Source organism: Macrotis lagotis, chromosome 7 (assembly GCF_037893015.1).
Source record: "Macrotis lagotis isolate mMagLag1 chromosome 7, bilby.v1.9.chrom.fasta, whole genome shotgun sequence".
Lineage (NCBI taxonomy): Eukaryota > Metazoa > Chordata > Mammalia > Peramelemorphia > Peramelidae > Macrotis > Macrotis lagotis.
This window is the reverse complement of record NC_133664.1, coordinates 208,018,881-208,041,360: the sequence shown is the minus strand read 5'-3', so window position 1 is coordinate 208,041,360 and position 22,480 is coordinate 208,018,881. Positions and strand designations below refer to the sequence as shown.

General features: G+C 36.4%; 1 protein-coding gene across 11 annotated transcripts in view; it reads right to left on the bottom strand.

Moving 5' to 3' along the window:
- Window positions 1–22,480, bottom strand: part of CRACR2A (calcium release activated channel regulator 2A) — a 209,110-nt gene that overhangs the window by 103,673 nt on the left and 82,957 nt on the right. For 9 of the 11 annotated variants that reach the window (XM_074194634.1, XM_074194626.1, XM_074194628.1 and 6 more), the window contains 3 exons: window positions 12,752–12,863; window positions 8,589–8,763; window positions 2,145–2,291 (listed from right to left, as the gene is read on the bottom strand). In XM_074194634.1, coding sequence (XP_074050735.1) covers window positions 2,145–2,291; window positions 8,589–8,763; window positions 12,752–12,863 — 434 coding nt within the window. Of the gene's footprint in view, window positions 1–2,144; window positions 2,292–8,588; window positions 8,764–12,751; window positions 12,864–22,480 lie in introns of those variants that run through there. The other 2 variants (XM_074194637.1, XM_074194635.1) reach the window with 2 other exon arrangements.

Here is a 22,480-nt window from a genome sequence, read left to right as displayed (position 1 = left end):
AAAATACCTTATTGTCTGATACTGTCCCTTGCATCCTATAATTTTATCAAGTGAGTTGGGACACCTCAGTTGATCAGGAGTCCTGTGATCAATCAACTTCGGCTTCTACCTACCACTACTAAATTAACTTTTTCTCCTCCTCCTCCTCTGTGTCCACCCCAATCTCCTAATAGGTCAGTATTTCCTTCTGCTTCTTTAAATTTTCTTCTTTTATTGTTATAGCTTATTTTCACCTTGAAACCCATTAAAATTTTTAAGGGAACACTCACTATCTCCATTAATGTGGAGAGTAGAAAGACCTTTTTCTTTAAAAAAAATTATTTAAGGCAATGGGATTAAGCAACTTGCCCAAGATCACCCAGCTAGGCAATTTTTAAATTGTCTGAGGCAGGATTTGAACTCAGGTCCTCCTGACTCCAGGGCTGGTATGCTATCTATTATGCCACCTAGCTGCCCCCCAAAAAATTTTTCTTAAAGGATACTATTAACTTTGAGCATAGACAACAGTTATTTGGCCATGATTGAAAAGCAAACATTGTACATTGTACAAATCTCCATAAAATTCTCCAAGAAAGACACTCAATCTTCTGTAGTTCTTGTTGGTAGCTTCTAAGAGCCTTATTTTTTTTTTTTTACTACATCCAAAATAAACACTCCCTGCAAAGAACCCTATTAAGTATGAAAAGAAAACCTTGAACTATATTTCTAGAGAAATGGCAGAAAGTTGGTAAATCTTCCAGGTGATTAGAACAAACTTTTCCTCTCCAGTCCTTTGAGCTCATCAGTGGAGAAACCTCCCAGTTTAGAAACTCCTTCCATCCTTTCTTCACACTGCCTATCTCTGCCCTTTGCACTAGGGAAATACTGTTCTAAATAATGAGAGCTTCAAACACAACTACACTTCTTTCCCTAGGTCATTTTTAGTCCAGTCACCAAGCAAGAACTCCCCTTACTTCTCCTATCTTTCTCTTCCCCATTTCTTGCTTTGAAATCTGTAATTATATCAGGATTAGGAATATTTTGCTAATGACTTTCTAAACCAAAGCCTCCTGTCTTCTTTTGTGAGTTATCTCCCCCTTTAGATTGTGAGCTCCTCAATTTTTCATTCATTCATTTATTTTTCTATTTATTTATGCATCCCCAGTACTTAGCACAGGACTAGTATATAGTAAGTACTTAATAAATGTTTTTTAAATTGGATTTGGATAATTATAAATTGTTCCTCAGAGTTAGGGTCAGTATCCATTTTTATATTTGTATTTCCTGGGCTGCTAATTCACAAAATGCTAATTCCTCAATATAAATAGATTACCAATGACTCAAATCCCCATCACTATTATAGGGCTTTATACATAATATGTGTTAAATAAATGTTTACTGACTTGAAGAGCTGAATGGAATGGTCACCAATCTGAATAGTCCCATATTCGGTGTAGTACAGCTATATAGCCTGATTCTAGCTCATTTCCTCAGAAGACATGAGGTGTCATTTTGAATTTTTGAGAATGACTCTGTGTATGGCTTTATCAATCCATGGAAATGGTGGAAGTGGGATCCTAGATGGCAGGAACTGTAAGGAGAGGCTTTGGAGGAAGAGAACAAAACACAAAACATCTGTAGAGTGGTGGAAGGAGGATGTTCTAAACTGACTCTCAAGTCCAAAACCTTGGGTGTTAAGATATTGGGAGAACCTCTCCTTTTTTCTACCTGTTCCCTAAGAGTTCATAAGTTGAATGTAATGCTATAAGACTGATAACATCAGATGATCTTTACACTAATGGATTTAAGTGAAACAGAGCTATACAAAGTCATCAGCCTCATAGTAGCAAGTCAAAAGTCAAGAAAACTTGCAATGGTCCATCCATCTCATCTAGAGGATGATTTTAAAATGTTCTAGGATGCTTAGATGGAAGGCACAATAGAAAGACTGATGTTCTGATGTTCAGTAGAGAAAAGGCATGCCACAGTTAGTTGGCACAGTGGATATAACACCAGCCCTAGAATCAGGAAAACCTGAGTTCAAATCCACCCTCAGACACTTAATAATTACCTAGCTGTGTAACCTTGGGCAAATTACTTAACCCCATTGCCTTACAAAAAGAAAAAAAAATAGAGAGAAGGCACAGAGAGAGTTGGATACTTGCTTTTGCAGAGCACATTCCAGTTCATCCTTCTCCTTGTGGGCTTCCTGGAGCTGACAGAATATTCTTGAGAGAAGCTCTTCAAAGTTAGATAGCAAGTGAGGGTCATGCTTCTTGAGCTGTTCCCAAAGTTGCTTAATATCACTTTTACTATTAAAAGAAAAAGAGAGGAATTGAGAAATGATATCAGTATTGGGGATAATATGTAAGGTCAAATAAATGAGAGCTATGGAGTTACTCCTGAGCCTAGCAACCCACATCAATCTATTATTTGCCAATGTACCTTAGAATATGGATTATGTGGTCATGCCCTCTCAACTCAATAGATTCCAAAATGCAAAAGATGGAGAAGGAAAGAGAATCTGGGCATGTTTAGAGTTGAGGGTTATGAAGCTTGGAAGAGAAAGTTTATTATCCTCACCCCAGGAAAAGATTGGCATTTGATACTGAAAATGGCAAAGAGCTAAAAGAAAAGAAATCTTCCCCTTTTTTCTCCCTCCCTACTAGGAATTAATGCAAAGAAGTGTGACTAACAGCAGAGAAGAAAGAAAAAAAAAACAAAGCTGAGAAATATATAGAAAAAAAGTAGAGTCAAAAGAGATGAAGCATTTTAATTGTATTTATTTATTTCAAGGAAGAATTTAAAATATGTGAAGAAGAGAGAATCATTGAGAAGTATCAAAGTACCAGTGTAGTAAAAAGAAAAAAAAAATAGCATCAATAAAGTTGAAGGAAACCCTGGAAATATCTGAAGTCCTTAAACATAAATTCTGAAAACACAAAAGGAAATTTTGAATATGGGAAGTAAAGAATAGTTCTCCAAAATGACCAATATGGATGAGCAGGAAGATCAAAAAACAAACTTCAATTTTAAAAAAAGATGTAGAAAAGATGGAGGCAAGAGAAGAAAATGGAGGATGAACATAAATGTAGGCTTGTTACAAACAGAGTCAGGAATGCTAAAATTCAAAATGTGCTAAAGCTGGCAAAGAAAACAATGAATGACAAAGGTTTTAAGCTCTATGGCAGGAAGGGAAGAGGATTGTAGAAAAAAGATTGGTTTACTGCTAGGGAAGAATGAAACAACAAATGAAAAGACAAAGAAGGAAAGGATGAGATGATGAGAAAAGGAAAATAGAGGGAAAAAGGGAGAAAACAGAACTACTTTTTTTGATCAGTTCTCTGACAAGATGAATGATATTAGGATTGGAAAGTCCAGAATAAAAATGGTAATAGAAAACATCTAACTGTCCTTGTTTTCTAATTAGTGACATATAAAATATTTCCATTATCTCTTTCCCAAGGATTTTATGGCCCAGATTATTATAAATATTTATAATTTGTCAACTGTAGGAATTCTTTTCACCAATATCTATCTTATGTATCTCAATGTGACTATGTATTATTAATTAATAGGGCATCTCAACTTTCATGATAAGAAATGTTTTGGTCATACTCCACTAAAGCCTTCTGCTTCCATCTAACACAGATCTTTCACACACCTTACAGGTACTTTCTCTTAATCATGTTTACAATATATTAGGTCCACTAGTTTTCTTCTGAATACTTTATTTTTCCTCTTTGTAGATTTTGGAGAGAGGTTGGTTTGTTGGTAAGATGATTAGAGAATTCTTTCTCTAAAGAAGCTTTGGTTCTAGTCTGTGTGCTAGCTTAAGTCTGAGGAGATCAGTAGGAATGATTCAGTAAGAATTGAATCTCACCAGTTTTGGGCCAAGTTGGGGATACCAATGTCCACACACTATCTTAATTCTCATACTACCCATTTTCTGTAATAAGAGTTCACTCTTATTACAGATTGATGTGGGTTGCTAGGCTCAGCAGTGGTTCAAAGGCTGGAGGTTCATGAACTGCCTTCTTTTAAAGAAAATAATCGATAACTAATTTTGATATAATTGGCTTCATGTTTAATTCCAAGAATTCTATTCTATGAATTTAAAAAATTATTCTGAGAAGGGGTCCTTAGGCTTTACTATACTATCAAAAAGGTCCATGAAACTTAAGTTTAAGAAGCTCTGCCATAAGGGGACCTCAGTAGATTTACATTCCAAAGTCCCAAACTCTCAACTTGCCTAAGTTTCCACACAAATTCATCCCCCCATTCACATACCTTACTTAGTCTGAATAGTCACGCTACTCACTAATCACTCTCTTACCCTAATTCATATCACAAGTCACTTAAATCCAACAAATGGTAATAATACTCCAGACCTACTCCATCATAAGTACCCAGGTTTGAATCTTGGAACATACTACCTCCAACCAGCATAAGTTCAGTAGCATAAGTTCCTTTATATATTTGTGATTAGTTAATTACTCTAAATAACTGCAGACAATCTTCAATTGAGGTATACTGCTATTGCCCCTTCAGCATCAATCATGCCAAACCATAAGCCTGTTTTCCTTTTCATCCATTCATTAAGTATCTATTATGTGTAATATTAGCACATGTCAGAAAGACAAATAAATGACACATTATCTGTCCTCAAGGAAATAAGACATGCAAATAGATCTATAAGATATTAGGCTATGAAAATCACAAAATGCTATGAGATCAAATGAAGAGAGCCCTAGCTGTTTAGGGAAAGGGAGAAATAAGGACAGTCTCCTGGAGTAAATAGAATTTGAGAAGACCTTGAAGGATTTTTTTGTTCTTGATGGAGACGGAAATAATCAGTCACCAAGGCCTATAAACTGACCTTTCACTGACTTTCCCTATAGATATCTCTTATCTGAGATAAACCCTTTGGGTGGTGCTTTTCTTCCTCAGGACCCAGACAGAAACTTCCTGATTTCTACCTTGAAAGTAAACAGGTAGCCATGAGGGAAGCTTGGGAATGTTCCTTCTTTCCAAGGAAAACCTCTCCTATCTATTGTTCGCACTAGGATGATGAGTAATTGATCTCTGATAGCAAGAAGGCAGAAGCTATTTCCATTAACCTTATGAAGGCATCAGCTTTCATTCCTTTCCGAAGCTGTTTTCAAGTAGCTTGTAAAAAAGAACTTAGATATCTTAGTCAATATGTCCTAAAATGGGCCTTATAACATATTTGCATTGTTTAATGAGTTCACAGGATGGAGAGCAAGAGAGTCGGTCATATGACATATTTTTTTGTTGGAGTGGGGTAACTCAGGGCAAACTGGTTACCTGGTGGGCTGATTCTGTGCACCTCTACTTGTGTGCCACTATGTTTGTTATGGGTACCCCTAGGGAAAGTCTTGTGCCAGGTCATAACTATAACTATGGTATTAAGATCACTGAATTCAGTGAAAAGTCTACTCTGGTGCAAAACTAACAGACTTAATCCATATCACAAACTGTGCCCAAGGGCAGCCTCCTCCTCATTCTCTCAAGTGTTTTGGTTAAAATATTCTCTCTGGAGAAGTCCTCAAAGCAGTGAGTGCTCTCTCACTAGCATTTGGCCCAATCTTTGCTAAAAAGCCAATGCAGATGAAGAATTTCCTGACTATTCCCTCGTGCCAGTTGCTATCTTCTCCTAAGTTCCATCCACTCTTGCAGCTTAGCCATTGCTGCAACAATCACACCCATAAATTCTCTTGCAGAATTCTGGCAATATATTGTATTCATCACCCAGTGCACAGTTTTACTGGCCTCTCTTGACCCTTATAGAATCCTGTAAGTCATCTTCTAAAAATCATTAAGTCACAAACACTCTGAGATGACAAACTGTATACTAGTCCACTGATATGGCTCCCCCTCAATCCTAATATAACCATCTGCATCTCCTTCTACTATTACCCTTTTCCCCATACTCTGAGATTGTCAGCCCTTATCTATTCACTTATACAAGATAGTGAATCTGATTCCATTAGATTCAATAAGAAGATAAAGGTCATAGGCAATTTGTTTTAGGGCAAGATTAGTTTCTGTTAGTCTCAATCTAATTCTTTTTTTTTTTTTAAATCAGTACTTAATTTCATTTTTTATTGATAAAGAGACTTTTATAGAAGAAATTGGATGTGTCATGGGTATGTGTTTAGTTTGAAATGGATGCCTAAAAAGATCAGCCTACCAACAGATAAATAATTGATAAAATAAAAAACAATATAAAATAACTAGCTTATAGATTGTGCCTAACCTAGTTTTCTGCATCAGTATGCTATGAAAAGGGTCCAGATTTGTCAAACTGCTACTTTCTAGCTAAATGAGTCTGGACAAGTCAATTCTCTGAGTCACAATTTCTTCATCTGTTAATAAGAACATTTTTTAAATGTTTACTTTGATTTCTAAGTCATTTAAATCATAGTCAAATATCAGACAACAAACCCAAAATGAATATGAATACACAGAGAGATAAAGAAAGAAGGGATGCTGTTTCTTAAAGAAATGGGAGACATTTTTCCCCCTTAGAAAAGCTGAGCCAGGTGTAGTTACACAAAGAGTATCATGGGCTTTACATATGCATTGTAGAAGAACTGGAGACCAATGAAGATAATGTCTCAGAAATTGAGACTGTCAGGAAAAAAGAGATTGAAAAAAACTCTTCCATCTGATAGTCATGAATCTCTTGTGGCCACTTTCAGTTTGGCCAGGTGGGTAAGAAAAACCTGGTCCCATACTATTGCATTGTTGGTGGAGCTGTGAATTTATCCAACCTTCCTGGAGAGCAATTTGGAATTATGCCTAAAAAGCAACAAAAATATGCATACCCTTTGATCCAGCAACACCACTACTGGGTCTATATATACCCTGAAGAGATCATGAAAAAGGGTAAAAACATCACTTATACAAAAATATTCATAGCAGCCCTGTTTGTGGTGCCAAAGAATTGGAAATTAAGTGAATGCCCATCAGTTGGGGAATGGCTGAACAAATTATGGTATATGTATATTATGGAACACTATTTTTCTATTAGAAACCAGGAGGGATGGGAATTCAGAGAAGCCTGGAAATATTTGCATGCTGAGTGAGATGAGCAGAATCAGAAGAACATTATATGCCCTAACAGCAGCATGGGGCTGAGGATCAATCTTGAAGGACTTGCTCATTTCATCAGTGCAACAATCAGGGACAATTTTGGGGGTATCTGAGATAGAATGCTATCTGGATCCAAAGAGGGAATTGTGGAGTTTGAACAAAGACCAATGACTATTACCTTTAATTTTTAAAAAAGGTATCTTATTATGTAATTTTGCTATCTCTTATATTTTATTTTTCCCTTAAGGATATGATTTCTCTCTCAACACATTCAATTTTGATCAATGTATAGCATGGAAACAATGTAAAGACTATCAGACTGCCTTCTTGGAGGGGCGTGAGATTGGGGAAAAAATTGTAAAATTCAAAAAGCAATTAAAAAAAAAAGAAAAACCTGGTCCCAAGGGTTGAGGAGGGAGGAAAGCAGAAAGAGGAGTGAGGACTTCAGGCAGGTACTATTGATTTGAGCTGAAGGACTAATTTTATGTTAGAGCCAAAGGTTATGAAACTGATAGAATGATAGACCCCAGGAAAGGAAAAGTTTAGTATCAATATCAGAAGAGTATATGCAGGCGAGAATCCATGTTGGCTTCCCTCAGATTATTCATACCATTGAAACAAGGATAGAGATATACTTTGAGGGATAACTAACATATGTGTGATCCTTGATCTAGATTCCTCCCCCTCATCTTCAAAACAAAAGTGCTGACCTTATTTGGGCTATTATATCCCAGGGCAATATAAACCTACTGGAACAATTGCAGTTGTTTAGGGTCATCTTGCATTTCTATCTTTAGATATCTTGGAATAAAACTAATGCAAGCAAAACCTACCTTGTTTTGGTTGTATTTCTCAAATGGTGGTAATCCTTTGATTACAATAAGTTCTTACCAAAATGAGAATGTTTGGGCAAGATGGTATTGTTTTTGTGAAAAATCAGGGGGAAAAGGATGTGGATAGGTCACTATAAGGAGGCAGCAAAAGAGAGGGGGATTCTACATCAATGGACACATGGAAGTCAGGAAACGATGGAGGTAGAATGGATGATTATTAGAGAGCTGACCCTGGATAAGTAACTTAAACTGTTTGTCTCAGTTTTCTGAACTTTAAAATGGGGATATTATTAACAATTGCCTTTTAGGACTGTTTTGAGGATGAAATGAGATAATATATGTAAAAAAATTTAGCGATCAAATGGCACATGATAGGCATTATATTGTTTATTCCTTTTCCTTCTCTCCCAAGTAGAAAGGACACTAGTTTTGGAACTATAGAACCTGAGTTTGAATCTCAGCTTTCCTGCTTGAGGTGTGTATAACCTCCTCCATAAAATAAAGAAGATTGGACTGGATCATCTCTATGTGCCCTCCCAATTTTAAATCCTATTATTCAATGAGGTCAAGGTAGATGGAGAAGTTTCCTCCCAGGCTAGGTCCCATCCCCAATGATATAGGGACCCAAAGTTGTTTCCATTCCCTCAGAGTTCTTACTCTTCTAAAATTCTCTGTGCTCCGAGTCTATTCAGCAGTAGGTGAAACTGGTCTTCCTCATCTTCATCCCTGTTGTCAACCATTTCTTCCTGCCTGGACTGATAGACTTTCTCCTCCTGGGGCTGGATCCCCTGTTCATCAGAGTTATAGTTATTTTGGCTAAAGAAGAAATGACCTAGGGATCAAAGTGAATAGAACAATTTAATCACTGTAATGGAAAGAGTCTCTCCCTCCTCCTTTTCTCCTCCATCTCAGTTGATGGTTAACTGACTGAAGAAATACCATTCCTCCTGTGAGGAGGTACAAACATCTCTTCATTTCATTCAAGATGAAAATAACTGGGCAAATAAATTATCCATGCCTCTAAGTGTTTTAAATATCTAAATTTTGAAAAGGTAGAGACATTGTAAAATGGGAGCTACTTATGAAAGAGACTTCTGTGAGAGAGGGATGGGTGGAAGAGATCTCTCTAATCCCCTACTCCCTCTCCCTGTAACAGTTATATAGCTTCAAAGAGGATGACCTATGTCATCCATGGGAAATATATGTACCTCACTATATTTATGCTTTTAAGTTTGAATCCATTCCTTCCATGAATGCTACATATATTTGTGGGATAATGCACCCCAAGTTTGTGGGGGAAATGTTTTGTAATTACAATTATTGCTACTTCTTCTGAGTAAATGATTTTTCTAAGAGGCAATTAAGTCTACTGGCTGATTGTTAAGTACAGTGCTAAGAGTACAGTTCTGTAGGATCTATACATTGAACCCCAAATAGATGACAACCTCTGGGAATTCAACCCCAAAATATGAGTGTAAATTAAGGGAAAAATCCTGAGGGGGTACAACATAATAATCTACCTCTAGAAGGCTTCTAGTTTGTCTAGCTATGAGTAGCCCTCTGTATAATGGAGTAGGAATAAAAGAATATATCAAAGTCAGACTTTCAATACCACATTCCAAGTGTCATGCCCCTTTTTACTTTTTATTATTTCTATCTGAAAGACACCTTTGCTACAGTGAAGATACAATGCATGCCAATAATAATAATAATAATAATAATAATAATAAATATCTCATTTAAATGTAGTACTTTGAGTTTCCAAGAAGTGTTATGTGGAAAACCTTATAACAACTCCGTGAGGTAGATAGGACAAGCGTTAACAGCACCACTTGAAAGATACTGAGGAAGCTGCCCACATGCCCCAAACTAGGAACTATTAGAGCTTTGACCCACAGAATAACAGTTAATAGTCAGAAGAAACCTTATCTAGTCTTGGATTCGTCTAAACCTTCTAGAATAAACTTGACAAATGGTCATCCTATTTGGCTAAATAACTCCAATGAAGAGAATGCTACTGAATGTGGGAGCTCATTGCCTGAAACTACATCTTCTGATTTGAGTTCATTACTCTTTTTTGAAAAAATTCATTGTTAACTTCCAAATTCCATCCCTCCTCCAGCTTCTCTTTCACTCACTGAAAAGGCAAGAAACACAGGACCCATTAAAATCTGTATAGACATATATAACAAATTTCCAACTTAGCCATGTCAATAAAAGGAAAGAAAGAAAAAACAAAAAGAAAGAAAAGGAAAGAGAAGAAAACTTAATTCAATTAGCACTTTGAGTTTCACATTTCTCTCACTGGAGGTAGATGTTTTATCATGAGTCATTTGAAATTTTGTTTAGTCAATGTGTTGATCAGAATTACTAAAAATAGATTATCTTTACAATATTACTGTTGCTATATAGTTCTATTGTGTCTACTATATATACACCACCATATAAGGTCTATAATTGTTCTATTGTCTTTGCTTATTTCACTTTGCATCATTTCATATGTTTTCCTAGGTTTTTCAAAAAATTACATAAAATTATATTATATATATATTTATATTTTATATTGTAAGATATAAAATTATAATAGGAGAGATAAAACATGCATGACAGTACATATTAATTCTGTAACACAAGAAAGAAGGTGGGATGATTATATAAGAGAAGTATAAGGTATTGGGTAGTTGCTTAAGAGAGAATAATAACAATGATAATGGTAAACATTGTGTTAAGCCCTTTACAAATATTATCTCATTTGATCCTCACAACAACCCTGAAAGGTAATTGCTATTTATTATCCAAATTTTACAGATAAGGCAACTGAGGGAAACTGAAGTTAAGGGACTTAGCCAGGTACATAACTAGTAAATATCTGAAGCTGAATTTGAATTTAGGACTTAGTGACTTTAGCTCTAGCACTGCCACCTGGCTGCTCCAACATTTGTTTTTGCATTTGTCCCCAAAGAATTCTGATCTGGCTAAGTCAGTGGCAGTGAGGAGATCTAGGATCCAGGCCTTAACCTGAACTGATCATTTATTTAACTTTGGACAAATTACTTGCACTCTCTAAACTTCAGTTTCTTCCTCTATAAATTGAGGAATATAGGCACATTATGTCAAAGGTTCTTTCTAGCTTTTGATATCCCATGAAACTATATTCAATTTCCTGGTGATCATTCCTATAAACTCTCCCCAAATAGTCACAGGAACTTGCCCATCCTGTTAGTATACACTGTGCCAGGTGAGGTCTTGGTGCTCTGTATATAAAATAATAGATCTGGAGGTGGGAAGTCTCATCTTTCTGAGTTCAAATCTGACATGACCCTGTCTGCCTCCGTTTACTCAAATGTAAAATGAGCTGGAGAAGAAATTGACAAACCACTCTAGTATTTTTGCCAAGAAAATCCCAAATGGGGACTGAAATGACTGAACAACAAACAACAACACAATGATTTCCTAAGCATAGACTCCAGCTGGGCGAACTATCAACTTTGCTTATTATCCATTGTCTCAGATGGGGGGGGGGGGGGAAGCAGAAGAACTTAGACATATCAATGCCAGAATCTCAGAGTTATCAGAAACCCCAAGAGACATCTAGTTTGAACTCATACTTCTATGTGATCCTAGATAAATGGTTATACAATATTTACTTAAACACCTTTTTCTCATCACCGGGAAGTTTTACCTTCCTTTTAATCCATTCATCACTGCTTCTACTTCCATCCTCTAACACCAAAGTGAACAAACCTAAACTCCCTTCCACACAATAGCAGATACTTGAAGACAAATAATGTCTCCTAAAAGTTTTCTCTTCTCCCAGCTATTTTTATTTGTTTCCATTTCCCTCAAACATTCATCCTATGGACCTGGGACCATTCATTTTCCTGGTCTTTCTCTAGAAATACTAACAATATCTTTCCTAAAATAAGACGCCCTGAATAAAGCCCAGACATGGGCACAATGTTACAGGTCTAGCCTGAGCAGGTAAGAATGTAGCAGAATTATTCCCTCCCTAAATGGTGACTCCATTCATTCTAAGATCACAGTTTTTTTGGCTAACAATTCCTACTTTTGATTTGAATTAAACTTGAAATCTACTTAAATCTCCAGGTCCTTTTCACACAAAGTATTGTCTAATCATATTTTTCTGATCACATACTTGTACAGTAGATGATTTTTTAAAATATAAGTATGTTTTCCTTCATTGCCCCCTTTTACTTCCTTCAAATCTCAGCTAAAATCTCACCTTCTATAGGAAACCTTTCCTAATCCCCCTTAATGCAAGTGTCTTCCTTCTATTAATTAAATCCAATTTATACTGCATGTCTTGTTTGTACCTAGTTATTTGCATATTGTCTCTCACTTTAGACTGTGGGCTCCTGGAAAGTAAGAAATGTATTTTACCGTTTTTCTATCTCCACACTGGCATATAGTGGATGATTAATTAATGTTTAGTGATTTGCTCCATCCTTTTAACCTATTGGCATTCTTTTGAATTCTTATTTTGTATTGTAATAATTTGCTATTCCTTCCAGTTTCATGCCATCTTTAAATGTGATAACCATATTATCAATGTACTGGAAGTTCAGGTGGGAGAACAGACTCTAATGACTAAAAAAAAGATTTCATGAAACAAGAGGAATAAGAAAAGTAAAGGGGCCTAAACAAACAACAACCTTGGTTCATGAGTCCCTGAATCATTGAACAGGAATACAAGTCATGATGAGTTGTTCTTTACCTTTCTTAAATTCTCATTCTTCTCCCATAATCTGAGATAATGTAGAAGTTACAGAAATATGACCATATATGAACTGGACACTCACTGAATCCACTGGTGAATTCCTCTGGAGTCAGGAAGCCATTTCCATCAGCATCCAGGGTATCAAAGACATCCTCCAGATCCTCCAAGCTGAGAGGCAATTCATTGTGAAGCCGCTGAAAGCAATGAAAACTAGGTCTGTTACAGGAAACAAACCACACATCCACTGAGGGTTAACTAGGGAGGGAACTGAGAGTCCACAATCAACTAGTCTAAACTTTAGATGATTTCATCTCTCATGTCCTGCTTCCTTCCTAAAGATAGATAGACCCATAGTGATTTTTGCCTTTATTTTGCATCCACCAGCCCCATACCTTAGCAACTCCTAAGGGCTTGAAATAGTGAACTGATCATTACAACCAGTCTAAACTCTTTTTTGATGATTAAAAGACTGGAGTCCAGAGCAATGAATAACATGTTCAAGGTCAGGGAAAGTTAGGACTTCAACCCCTCTGGTCTCCTATTCATAATGCATTGTTCTTTCTGAACTCCACACCTGAAGGTCAGCTCTTTTTGGAAGCCATTTTGATGAAGGCTTCTGGCTCTTCCTCTTGCTCTAATGATGGTTTTTGTTTTAGACATAGAATAAAAGGCAACATTAATCTTTTAGGATTAAAAAAGGAAGTGTGCCAACCATGTAACAAGAATGACAGACAAAATAAAGGAAGAATCTGGCTGCTATATAGGTGCCTCTAATATTTTCAAAGAACTGTAAAGGGAGGCTTCAGTACAATGTATAGATCCTCTAGTAGAGATTTTTAAAAGTACATGGATAAGAATCCATAACTCAAAAAGACATAGACAAGCTGGACTGGTGCAGTGAGTATACACACTTATGAATCATAGAATTATAAGAAGGAGAGGTCATTTTCTAATTACAAGAAAGGAAGGTGGTAGAGTTAGAAGTTGTGAGAAGAATAGAAAGGTTTTGTTAGTGTTGAGAAGGAAAATGTGAGAGGAAGTAAATGAAAGAATTGTAATGTAGTGCTCGTGATCCTCAAATTTATAGTGGATCAATCAATTATTGTTGAGAGCTAGGGTCTCTAAGCTTCTTGACACAGTTGCAGCAAGAAGGATCAATCACACCGCCTGATAGAACAACATTTCCTTCTTTGATATATATATATATATATATATATATATGGATTCCATGTATACCAATATTTGTAGGTCTAATATTGATTGCAAAACTTACTCATCCTAATAATGGAATGATTATAAAGGAAGGATTCCAGAGAAATTCCTTGAATAAAACAGATTGTGAACTCTGTCCAAATTTAACAGGATTGCCTCTCCCTGAGGCATACAAAAGGTTCCAACATTATGAAATCTCTGGAAAACCCAACACTGGGAATTCCAAGGAGATGTCAGAATATATACAGGGAAAACAGATACAAGATGGGTTAGGTAGAATTCCTGGGAAATTAACAGTTTTGTACCCCCTTACCATACACAGGAATATATGATAAAGATGGTGAAAGGATAGTCAGTATAGTTGACTGATATATGAACTTTAACAGCCTTAGTTTATTGGGAAAGAATAAAAAGTCATAGAAACCATGCCATCTACCAACAAGGCCTGAAAGGAAAATTGGTTACTGAAGGAGTCAACAGATGGGCGGACAAACATAACTGCCCTTACTGTAGGTTGTAAAGGGAGTGTATCAAAAAAACATTACATATGTGGCATAGAAATATAAAAAACATTCCATTAAGCAAATTGCATCAAAAGATTATTATTAGGAGAGACCCCACTTAATGAATAACTTTACATGCAGCAACAAACTAAGTAACAGACAGGTTGAGGTCATCATGGTCTGAGCAGGGATAAAAAACTAATTAACTACATGATTGATAATGAAACTTGTAACCACATGAACTACATGATTAAACTTGTAACCATATGAACTATATGATTGATAATGAAAATTGTAAATTTTTGTAACCAAGGAAATGATCCTAGCTTGCTTGCTATAAAAATAAACCTGAGCAGCAGACAGTCAGTCAACATTCTCCTGCCTTTAACCCCTGTGTTGACTCAACTCATTTTGCTGACTCTATCCCTCTTGTCAGGTTCCAAGGACCCCACGGAAGGTGGACCCCCACAAATTATCAACCAACAGTTTAATGACATCTAGCAGTTCTTAGGTGTTTCAAAAATAATTCTGGAAAAATAGATGGAAACTAAGGATATTGGTAGTATGTAAATTATTTGTTAAAGAACAATGTTTAAATGGTTGATGTTGGGTCAAGACCAAGTAGGTGGTGAGGGAAATAAAGTTCAAACACAGGTGATGAGAAAGAAAGAAAAGATACTGTTAGCTATTAATATGATTTTACTCATCCACAAGGATCCCAAATTCCAAATGCCTTGTCTCTTAGTTCACTCTCTCCTGTTATTGTCATTTCAGTCTGTGTGGATTTGTTTAATCAGAGATCACAGAAACATAGATTTAGATGTTGAGCTGTGAAGGATCTTGAGGTAGTCTAGTCCAACTTACATGGGTAAATGGAGAAGCTGGTATTAAAAAACTTTTGTAACTGCAACTCTAGTGTTCTTTATGGGGGTAGGTGACACAATGGATAGAACAGAAAGACTCATCTTCCTGAGTTCAATTCTGAACTCAAACACTAGCTGTGTGACCCTGGACAAGTCACTTAATCATGTATGTTCAGTTCCTTATCTGTAAAATGAGCTGGAGAAGGAAATTAAAAGCCACTATAGCATCTTTGCCAAGAAAACTCCAAATGGGATCACAAAGACTCATATACTGAAATAATTCAACCACAACAATAATAGTGCAACAATGGGGTGCAGACAGAGTGGCCAAATACAAATTTCTTTCTTGATTTCTGGCTTACCTCTCTATTTTCCAGCCTTCCCATTTCCCCTCTCAATGGTGAGGAAGTTCCAGGGATTAGCCAAAAGGGAAAAATCTAAAAGTTAGAAGGGTGGATACTGGAATATTTGCACTTGGATGGCTGTGGAAGAGTGATCTCAAAGGAATAAGCAAAGATTTGGTCCACTGTTTCTGAATGATAACCAACTGTTGTCCACATTATTGGAATCTCTTCCAGTGGGACCTAGCTGAAGTGACAGAGAACAAAGTAGCAGAGCTCCTGGCTTGTTGCCTCATTTTCTTACTGACCTTAGGCAGAGTCAGGTAGATTTGCACAGCTGTAGCAGAAGCCATTGACCAGGCAGCTTGATGAAGTGAAAAGAGAACTGGTTTTGAGTCAAGTGTACTGGGTTTTAATCCAGTCATTAAACAGCTGGATGACCCTGGGCAAATCACTCGACCCCCCAGCATCTCTTCTGTAAGATGAAGGGTTGCACTTGAACTAGATAATTACTAAGGTTCCCTCCAGCTTAAAATTTCATGAAACTATTATAGCTATAAATCTATCAGTTTCCAAATTGATTCAAATGAGCCTGGTGCCATAAAAATTTCCTGTCTATTTGGAAGAGGAATTTCTTCCCACGAAGTTCTTTATCCAAATCCATCTCTTACCCAAAGGCAAAGGGGAAACCTACTCTTGTTCCATAGAAAGTGACATGATGAATTGGAGGGAGAGATAATGCTTTTCGGCAGGGTAAGAAAAAGGGACAATACTTCTTTTGTAATCCCATCTGAATAATAAAGCAAAAAGAGCTAGCAGGTGTGAAAGTCCATAAAACAATATGCAAGAGCACTTGGCAATATCCTGTGGCAATCTCCTAACAGATCAACCATTAAATTTAATTTGGCAGGTAGCTACATTAAGAAAGATTGTGATACACAGCAGAATGGGAAGATGAAATGATGGGGAAGCCATTTGGAGGAATTAAATTAAATATGAATGTTCTTTAAAAGAGGGAGAGCAGGACAAAGGAGAAGCAGATTGTAGGCATGCATCTGTTAGTATCCAGAAGAATTTCTGACTTTGTCTATAATCTATGAACCATCTGTCTTAAACGTCATATTGGAGGGTGAGTAGAGAATATTTAGAAAAGGGAGAGACTTTATTTTTTGAGGGAGAAATTTATTAGCTCCAATATCACTGTGCTAGATGTAGAGTAAACAATCCAACTCAGGTTCTCTCCTATTATGATCCTTTCAAGTATAACTAATAATCCTCACCCACACCTTTCTTTGATTTAGTTTTCTAAATCTGATCTCCAACATCATGATGTACACCTAAAGTACTCTGACTAGAAGGAAATTCCAAAAGTTATTGAGTCCATTCTCCTCCTTTCAGGAATGTATGCATTTAAACCATCACTCTTACATTAGTCTACCCTTAGGTCACTTAGTCCATTACTTTTTAATATTGACTCTTTTTAAAATTTATTTTTATTAAAGATATTATTTGAGTTTTACAATTTTCCTCCAATCTTGCTTCCCTCCCCCCTCCCCCCCACAGAAAGCACTCTGTCAGTCTTTACTTTGTTTCCATGTTGTACCTTGATCCAAATTGGGTGTGGTGAGAGAGAAATCATATCCTTAAAGAGAAGTCTAAGAGGTAACAAGATCAGACAATAAGATATCTGTTTTTTTCCTAAATTAAAGGGAATAGTCCTTGCACTTTGTTCAAACTCCACAGCTCCTTATCTGGATACAGATGGTACTCTCCTTTGCAGACAGCCCACAATTGTTCCTGATTGTTGCACTGATGGAATGAGCAAGTCCTTCAAGGTTGAACATCACTCCCATGTTGCTGTTAGGGTGTACAGTGGTTTTCTGGTTCTGCTCATCTCACTCAGCATCAGTTCATGCAAATCCCTCCAGGTTTCCCTGAAATCCTGTCCCTCCTGGTTTCTAATAGAACAATAGTGTTCCATGACATACATATACCACAGTTTGCTAAGCCATTCCCCAATTGAAGGACATTTACTGGATTTCCAATTCTTTGCCACCACAAACAGGGCTGCTATAAATATTTTTGTACAAGTAATGTTTTTACCCTTTTTTCTCATCTCTTCAGGTTATAGACCCAGTAGTGGTATTGCTGGGTCAAAGGGTATGCACATTTTTGTTGCCCTTTGGGCATAGTTCCAAATAGCTCTCCAGAAGGGTTGGATGAGTTCACAGCTCCACCAACAGTGTAATAGTGTCCCAGATTTCCCACATCCCTTCCAGCAATGATCATTATCCTTCCTGGTCATACTGGCCAATCTGAGAGGTGTGAGGTGTACCTCAGAGAAGCTTTAATTTGCATTTCTCTAATAATTAATGATTTAGAGCATTTTTTCATATGGCTATGGATTACTTTGATCTCCTCATCTGTAAACTGCCTTTGCATATCCTTTGACCATTTTTCAGTTGGGGAATGGCTTTTTGTTTTAAAAATGTGACTCAGTTCTCTGTATATTTTAGAAATGAGTCCTTTGTCAGAATCATTAGTTGTAAAGATTGTTTGCCAATTTACTACATTTCTTTTGATCTTGGTTACATTGGTTCTATCTGTGCAAAAGCTTTTTAATTTAATGTAATCGAAATCATCTAATTGGTTTTTGGTGATGTTCTCCAACTCTTCCTTAATCATAAACTGTTCCCCTTTCCATAGATCTGACAGGTAGACTAGTCCTTGATCTTCTAATTTGCTTATAGTATTGTTTTTTATGTCTATGTCCTGTAACCATTTGGATCTTATCTTGGAATAGGGTGTGAGGTGTTGGTCTAATCTAAGTTTCTTCCATACTAACTTCCAATTATACCAGCAATTTTTATCAAAGAGGGAGTTTTTATCCCAATGGCTGGACTCTTTGGGTTTATCAAACAGCAGATTACTATAATCATCTCCTGCTTTTACACCTAGTCTATTCCACTGGTCCACCACTCTATTTCTTAGCCAATACCAAACAGTTTTGATGATTAATATTGACTCTTCACAAATCTCTCTAAGTGTCTTAATCTAAATCTTTGTTGGTATATTTTAAGTTTATTTTTTGCTTCTTTCATCAAATAGAGTTGAATTTATCATATCACCCACATGATACATCTTAATATATCTGCAGATTACTATTGAGTGTCCCTTTAATATTCTCTTTAGGTTAAATAATGATGCTTTCTTCAGCTTTTATTGACAATTGTCTCCACTCAAAAAACTAGAAGGGCATGACTGCCAAAGTGATATTGCAAGATATTCCTCTGCAAATTAAGTCCTGGTTGTTCCCTGTTTCTTCTAGGATAAAATATTAATTCCTTTGGTCTTTAAAATTCTTTCAAGTCCAACTCAGTCAATTTTTCCAATCTTTTTCACTCCTAATATTTTCTTTAGTCCAGCCAAAGGGCCTTCTTTCCCTTCCTTACATATAACATCTCTGCATTTTTGTAGAGGCTATCTTCTCTATCTAGAATGAAATCCCTGCTCAGTTCATCTCAGTTCCTCACAATCCCTGACTTCCTTTAAAGTTTAATTTAAATAACATCTCCTAAGGTCATGAATGCCTTTCCCTCCCTCCTTCAAATTGTTAGTGTTTCTCCCCAGAAAATTATCCTGCATTTACTTTGTGTATTCACATATATCCATATCAACCTGGATATACCCCCTAATAAGATGAAATCTTGTTCAGGGCTGAGTCTGTTTCACTAATGGTCTCCAAATCCCAATAACATAGAGTTTGGCACAAAGTAGGGATTTAATAATTGCTCATTGATTGCATAGATGACTACTCTTGGGGTCAGGAAGACCTGAGTTTCCACATACATTTTTCCTTATCCCAACAAAAACACAGGACAAGTATAGCAAACCATGCCACATACCATAACAGGAGTTGGTAATACAAAAAAATCAGAAGGGGAAAAAAAAACAAAATAAAACAACATTTCCTGCCATCAAGGAGATTATGTGTAAAAAGTCTTTTTTTTTTTTTAACAAAAAGCTAAAAGCCTTCAATCTCCACCTTTATTATCTAACATCTCTCATCCTTCTAAGGAAATATAAAACTTCATATTGCCCACTTAGCCTCAAAATATCCCCTAGTCTATGTAGGGTCAATGTGTATACTTCTTAACTAATTAGAATAAGCAGAAAGGAGGGCCTAGATAATTGTTCTCTTGGCAACTAGGAGACACAACAAATCTTTTGTAAGACTTGGAAATATCAGGTTTCCAATTGAAGGTTTATATATTGAAGGTTTACCTATTATGTAAATGATTCTTAAACTTATTTATCCTAGTATACCACAACCGTCATGCCATTCATGTTCTACATAAAAGAGGACTGCTTCCCCACCCTGCAAAGATAAAAAAAAATTCTTTAAATAAGATATATGGTTTCTCCTTAGGGCACTATTAATCAGCAACTCCTGTTTCACTCTCAGGAATTGAAATCTCTCTAAGAATCAAACATATTGAGTTGTTATTTAGCTGGTTTTAGTCTAGTTTTGGATTGGAGTAAGGCATTTACTACAGCTTTTCTTTGGATTTATTGATCATTATTCTGTTTGATGCTATTTTAAAATTTTTTCTAGAGTGCCTTTGGAAAAATCTGCCTCCTCTGTGACTTTCCACAAAGCTATTTTAACTGAAAGCTTTCATAGTCCCTTTAAAAGAAGACATCTTCTGTGGATTTCAAAAGAGGAAAGGTGACTAAGATCTTAGATGCTATGTTATTTGGTGCATATATATATATATGTGAATATCTATATAACTGTTATTTTATTGCCAATTTTTCTTTTAAGCATAAAATAATTTGTTTTAAACATTTTTAGTTTTACTATTTTGTTTGAGATAATAAATGATACCCTTGCTCACCTGAAGTATGATCAATTCTGTTCCAGCTCCAAATTTTAATTCTGTGTGAATCTTTGTTTCAGATTTTTTTGTCTTATAAATAACATATTGCTGAATTCTGATTTTGAATTCATTCTGCTATTCTCTTCTGTTTTATGGGTGAGTTCATGCCATTTGTGCTTGTGATTATAGTTGTTAATTTGTACTTTTCTCCATCCTATTCTTTTATAATTTCTCCCTTCCTTGACCCCCAGCTCCCTTTCCATAAAAGTGAAGTTATATAAGAGAGGTAATGTGATCAGCACTTGTGATCTATGATTGATGCCATTTGATTCCATACCACCGCCCCCCTCCTCTTTTTGCCCAGATTCAGATTGTTGGATCTCCCATTTTGTTTTCTTTCTTTTTAATCACCCCTTTACACTCTTCCCCCCAGAAACAAAATGTGTTTTATTTGTTACTAGTAGTTTACTCAATTCTGTCTTTCCTCTTAAACACCTTTCCCTTTTCCCTATCTCCGCCTACTTTGAGTTTAGGCCCAGTGATCTATAGACTGTACAATCTATGCTTCATATAAGAATGAGATTCAAGTGATGCCCATCCCCTTAACACTTCTTTCCTTGTTTCTATATTCTTCTTCTCTCAGACTTATTAAATACCTTCATCTTCATCTTCTTTTTCTCTTCCTTCTCTTTCTACTTTTAAAATCACAGAAATAGAAAACTAAAATCAACCCCCTAAGTCCCTCTGCTTGATATTCTGTTACTCCCCTAAAGAAATTGGAGTTCTGCAGAGACACTAGTCTCTTCTCTCCCTATTAAAATTAAGTGATGGATCATTGTTCAACCTTCTCCTGTCAGTCTGAAGTCTCACCTAGGTGTGAGACAAAGGAAGAGGCTACTTTATCCACAAAGCAGTTGGGCAGAGGGGCAGGATCATGCCTACAAAGAGTTGAGGGGTTTTTTCCCACAAATTACAATACAAAAAGACTTCCAAAGAAATTTGAAACTTCACTATATATTTTCTTGAGAGTCAACTGATCTTTCTTCACATTAGTACATCTTTCATGGTCTATAATTATAGGCTTATGGGACTAATGGATATATAAGTAGTTCAGAAGTTAACAAAATGGAGATAGGGAATGGATCTGTTATTTCAATGATATAAGAGAATTAAGAAAATACCCTCCAGGAATGTAGGTTAGCACAATCTCTGTGATTTATAGACCAAGAGTTTTTCTAGAGCCCCAGCAGATTAAGAAGTTTGTCAGGGTCATATAGAACAAGTATATGTCAGAAGAAAGTATATGTCAGGATTTGAATCCAAGTCTTTCTGATTTCAAAAACCAGCTCTCTTACCACTGTACCATACTGCTCACATTTATTTGATATTTTAACATTAAGTGACTTGCCCAAGGTCACAAAGTGCCCAAGGTCACAAAGCTGGTAATAAGTGTCTGAGGCTGGATTTCAACTCGGTTCCTCCTGAATCCAAGCTGGTGCTGGCCATTGTGCCACCTAACTGTTCTTGATTGGTCCACATCCCAGGTCATCTCCAGTTGTCCTGATTTATATCTGGCCACTGAAGCCAGATGGCTCCAGAAGTAAAGTGAGGTTGATGACTTAACACAACACCCCTTCATTCAAATCCAACTCATTTGCTTGTGCTGGCATCACCTCCCTGATGTCATGGTCTTCTTCAAAAATGAAGGACAACCAACAGTAGGGTTTTTAAGTAGGGCAGCTAGGTGGCACAGTGGATACAGTGCTGGGCCTGGAACTTGTAAAAACTGAATTCAAATCTGGGCCCAGACACTTATTAGCTGTATGACCCTGGACAAGTCATTTAATCCTGTTTGCCTCAGTTTGTTCATCTGTAAAATGAGCTGGAGAAGCAAATGTCAAATCAATCTAGTATCTTTGTCAAGAAAACCCTAAATAGGGTCATGAGGAGTTGAACATGACTGAAAAAATAATGTTTTCAAAGCATTTCTACCCAGAACAATCCTGTGAGTT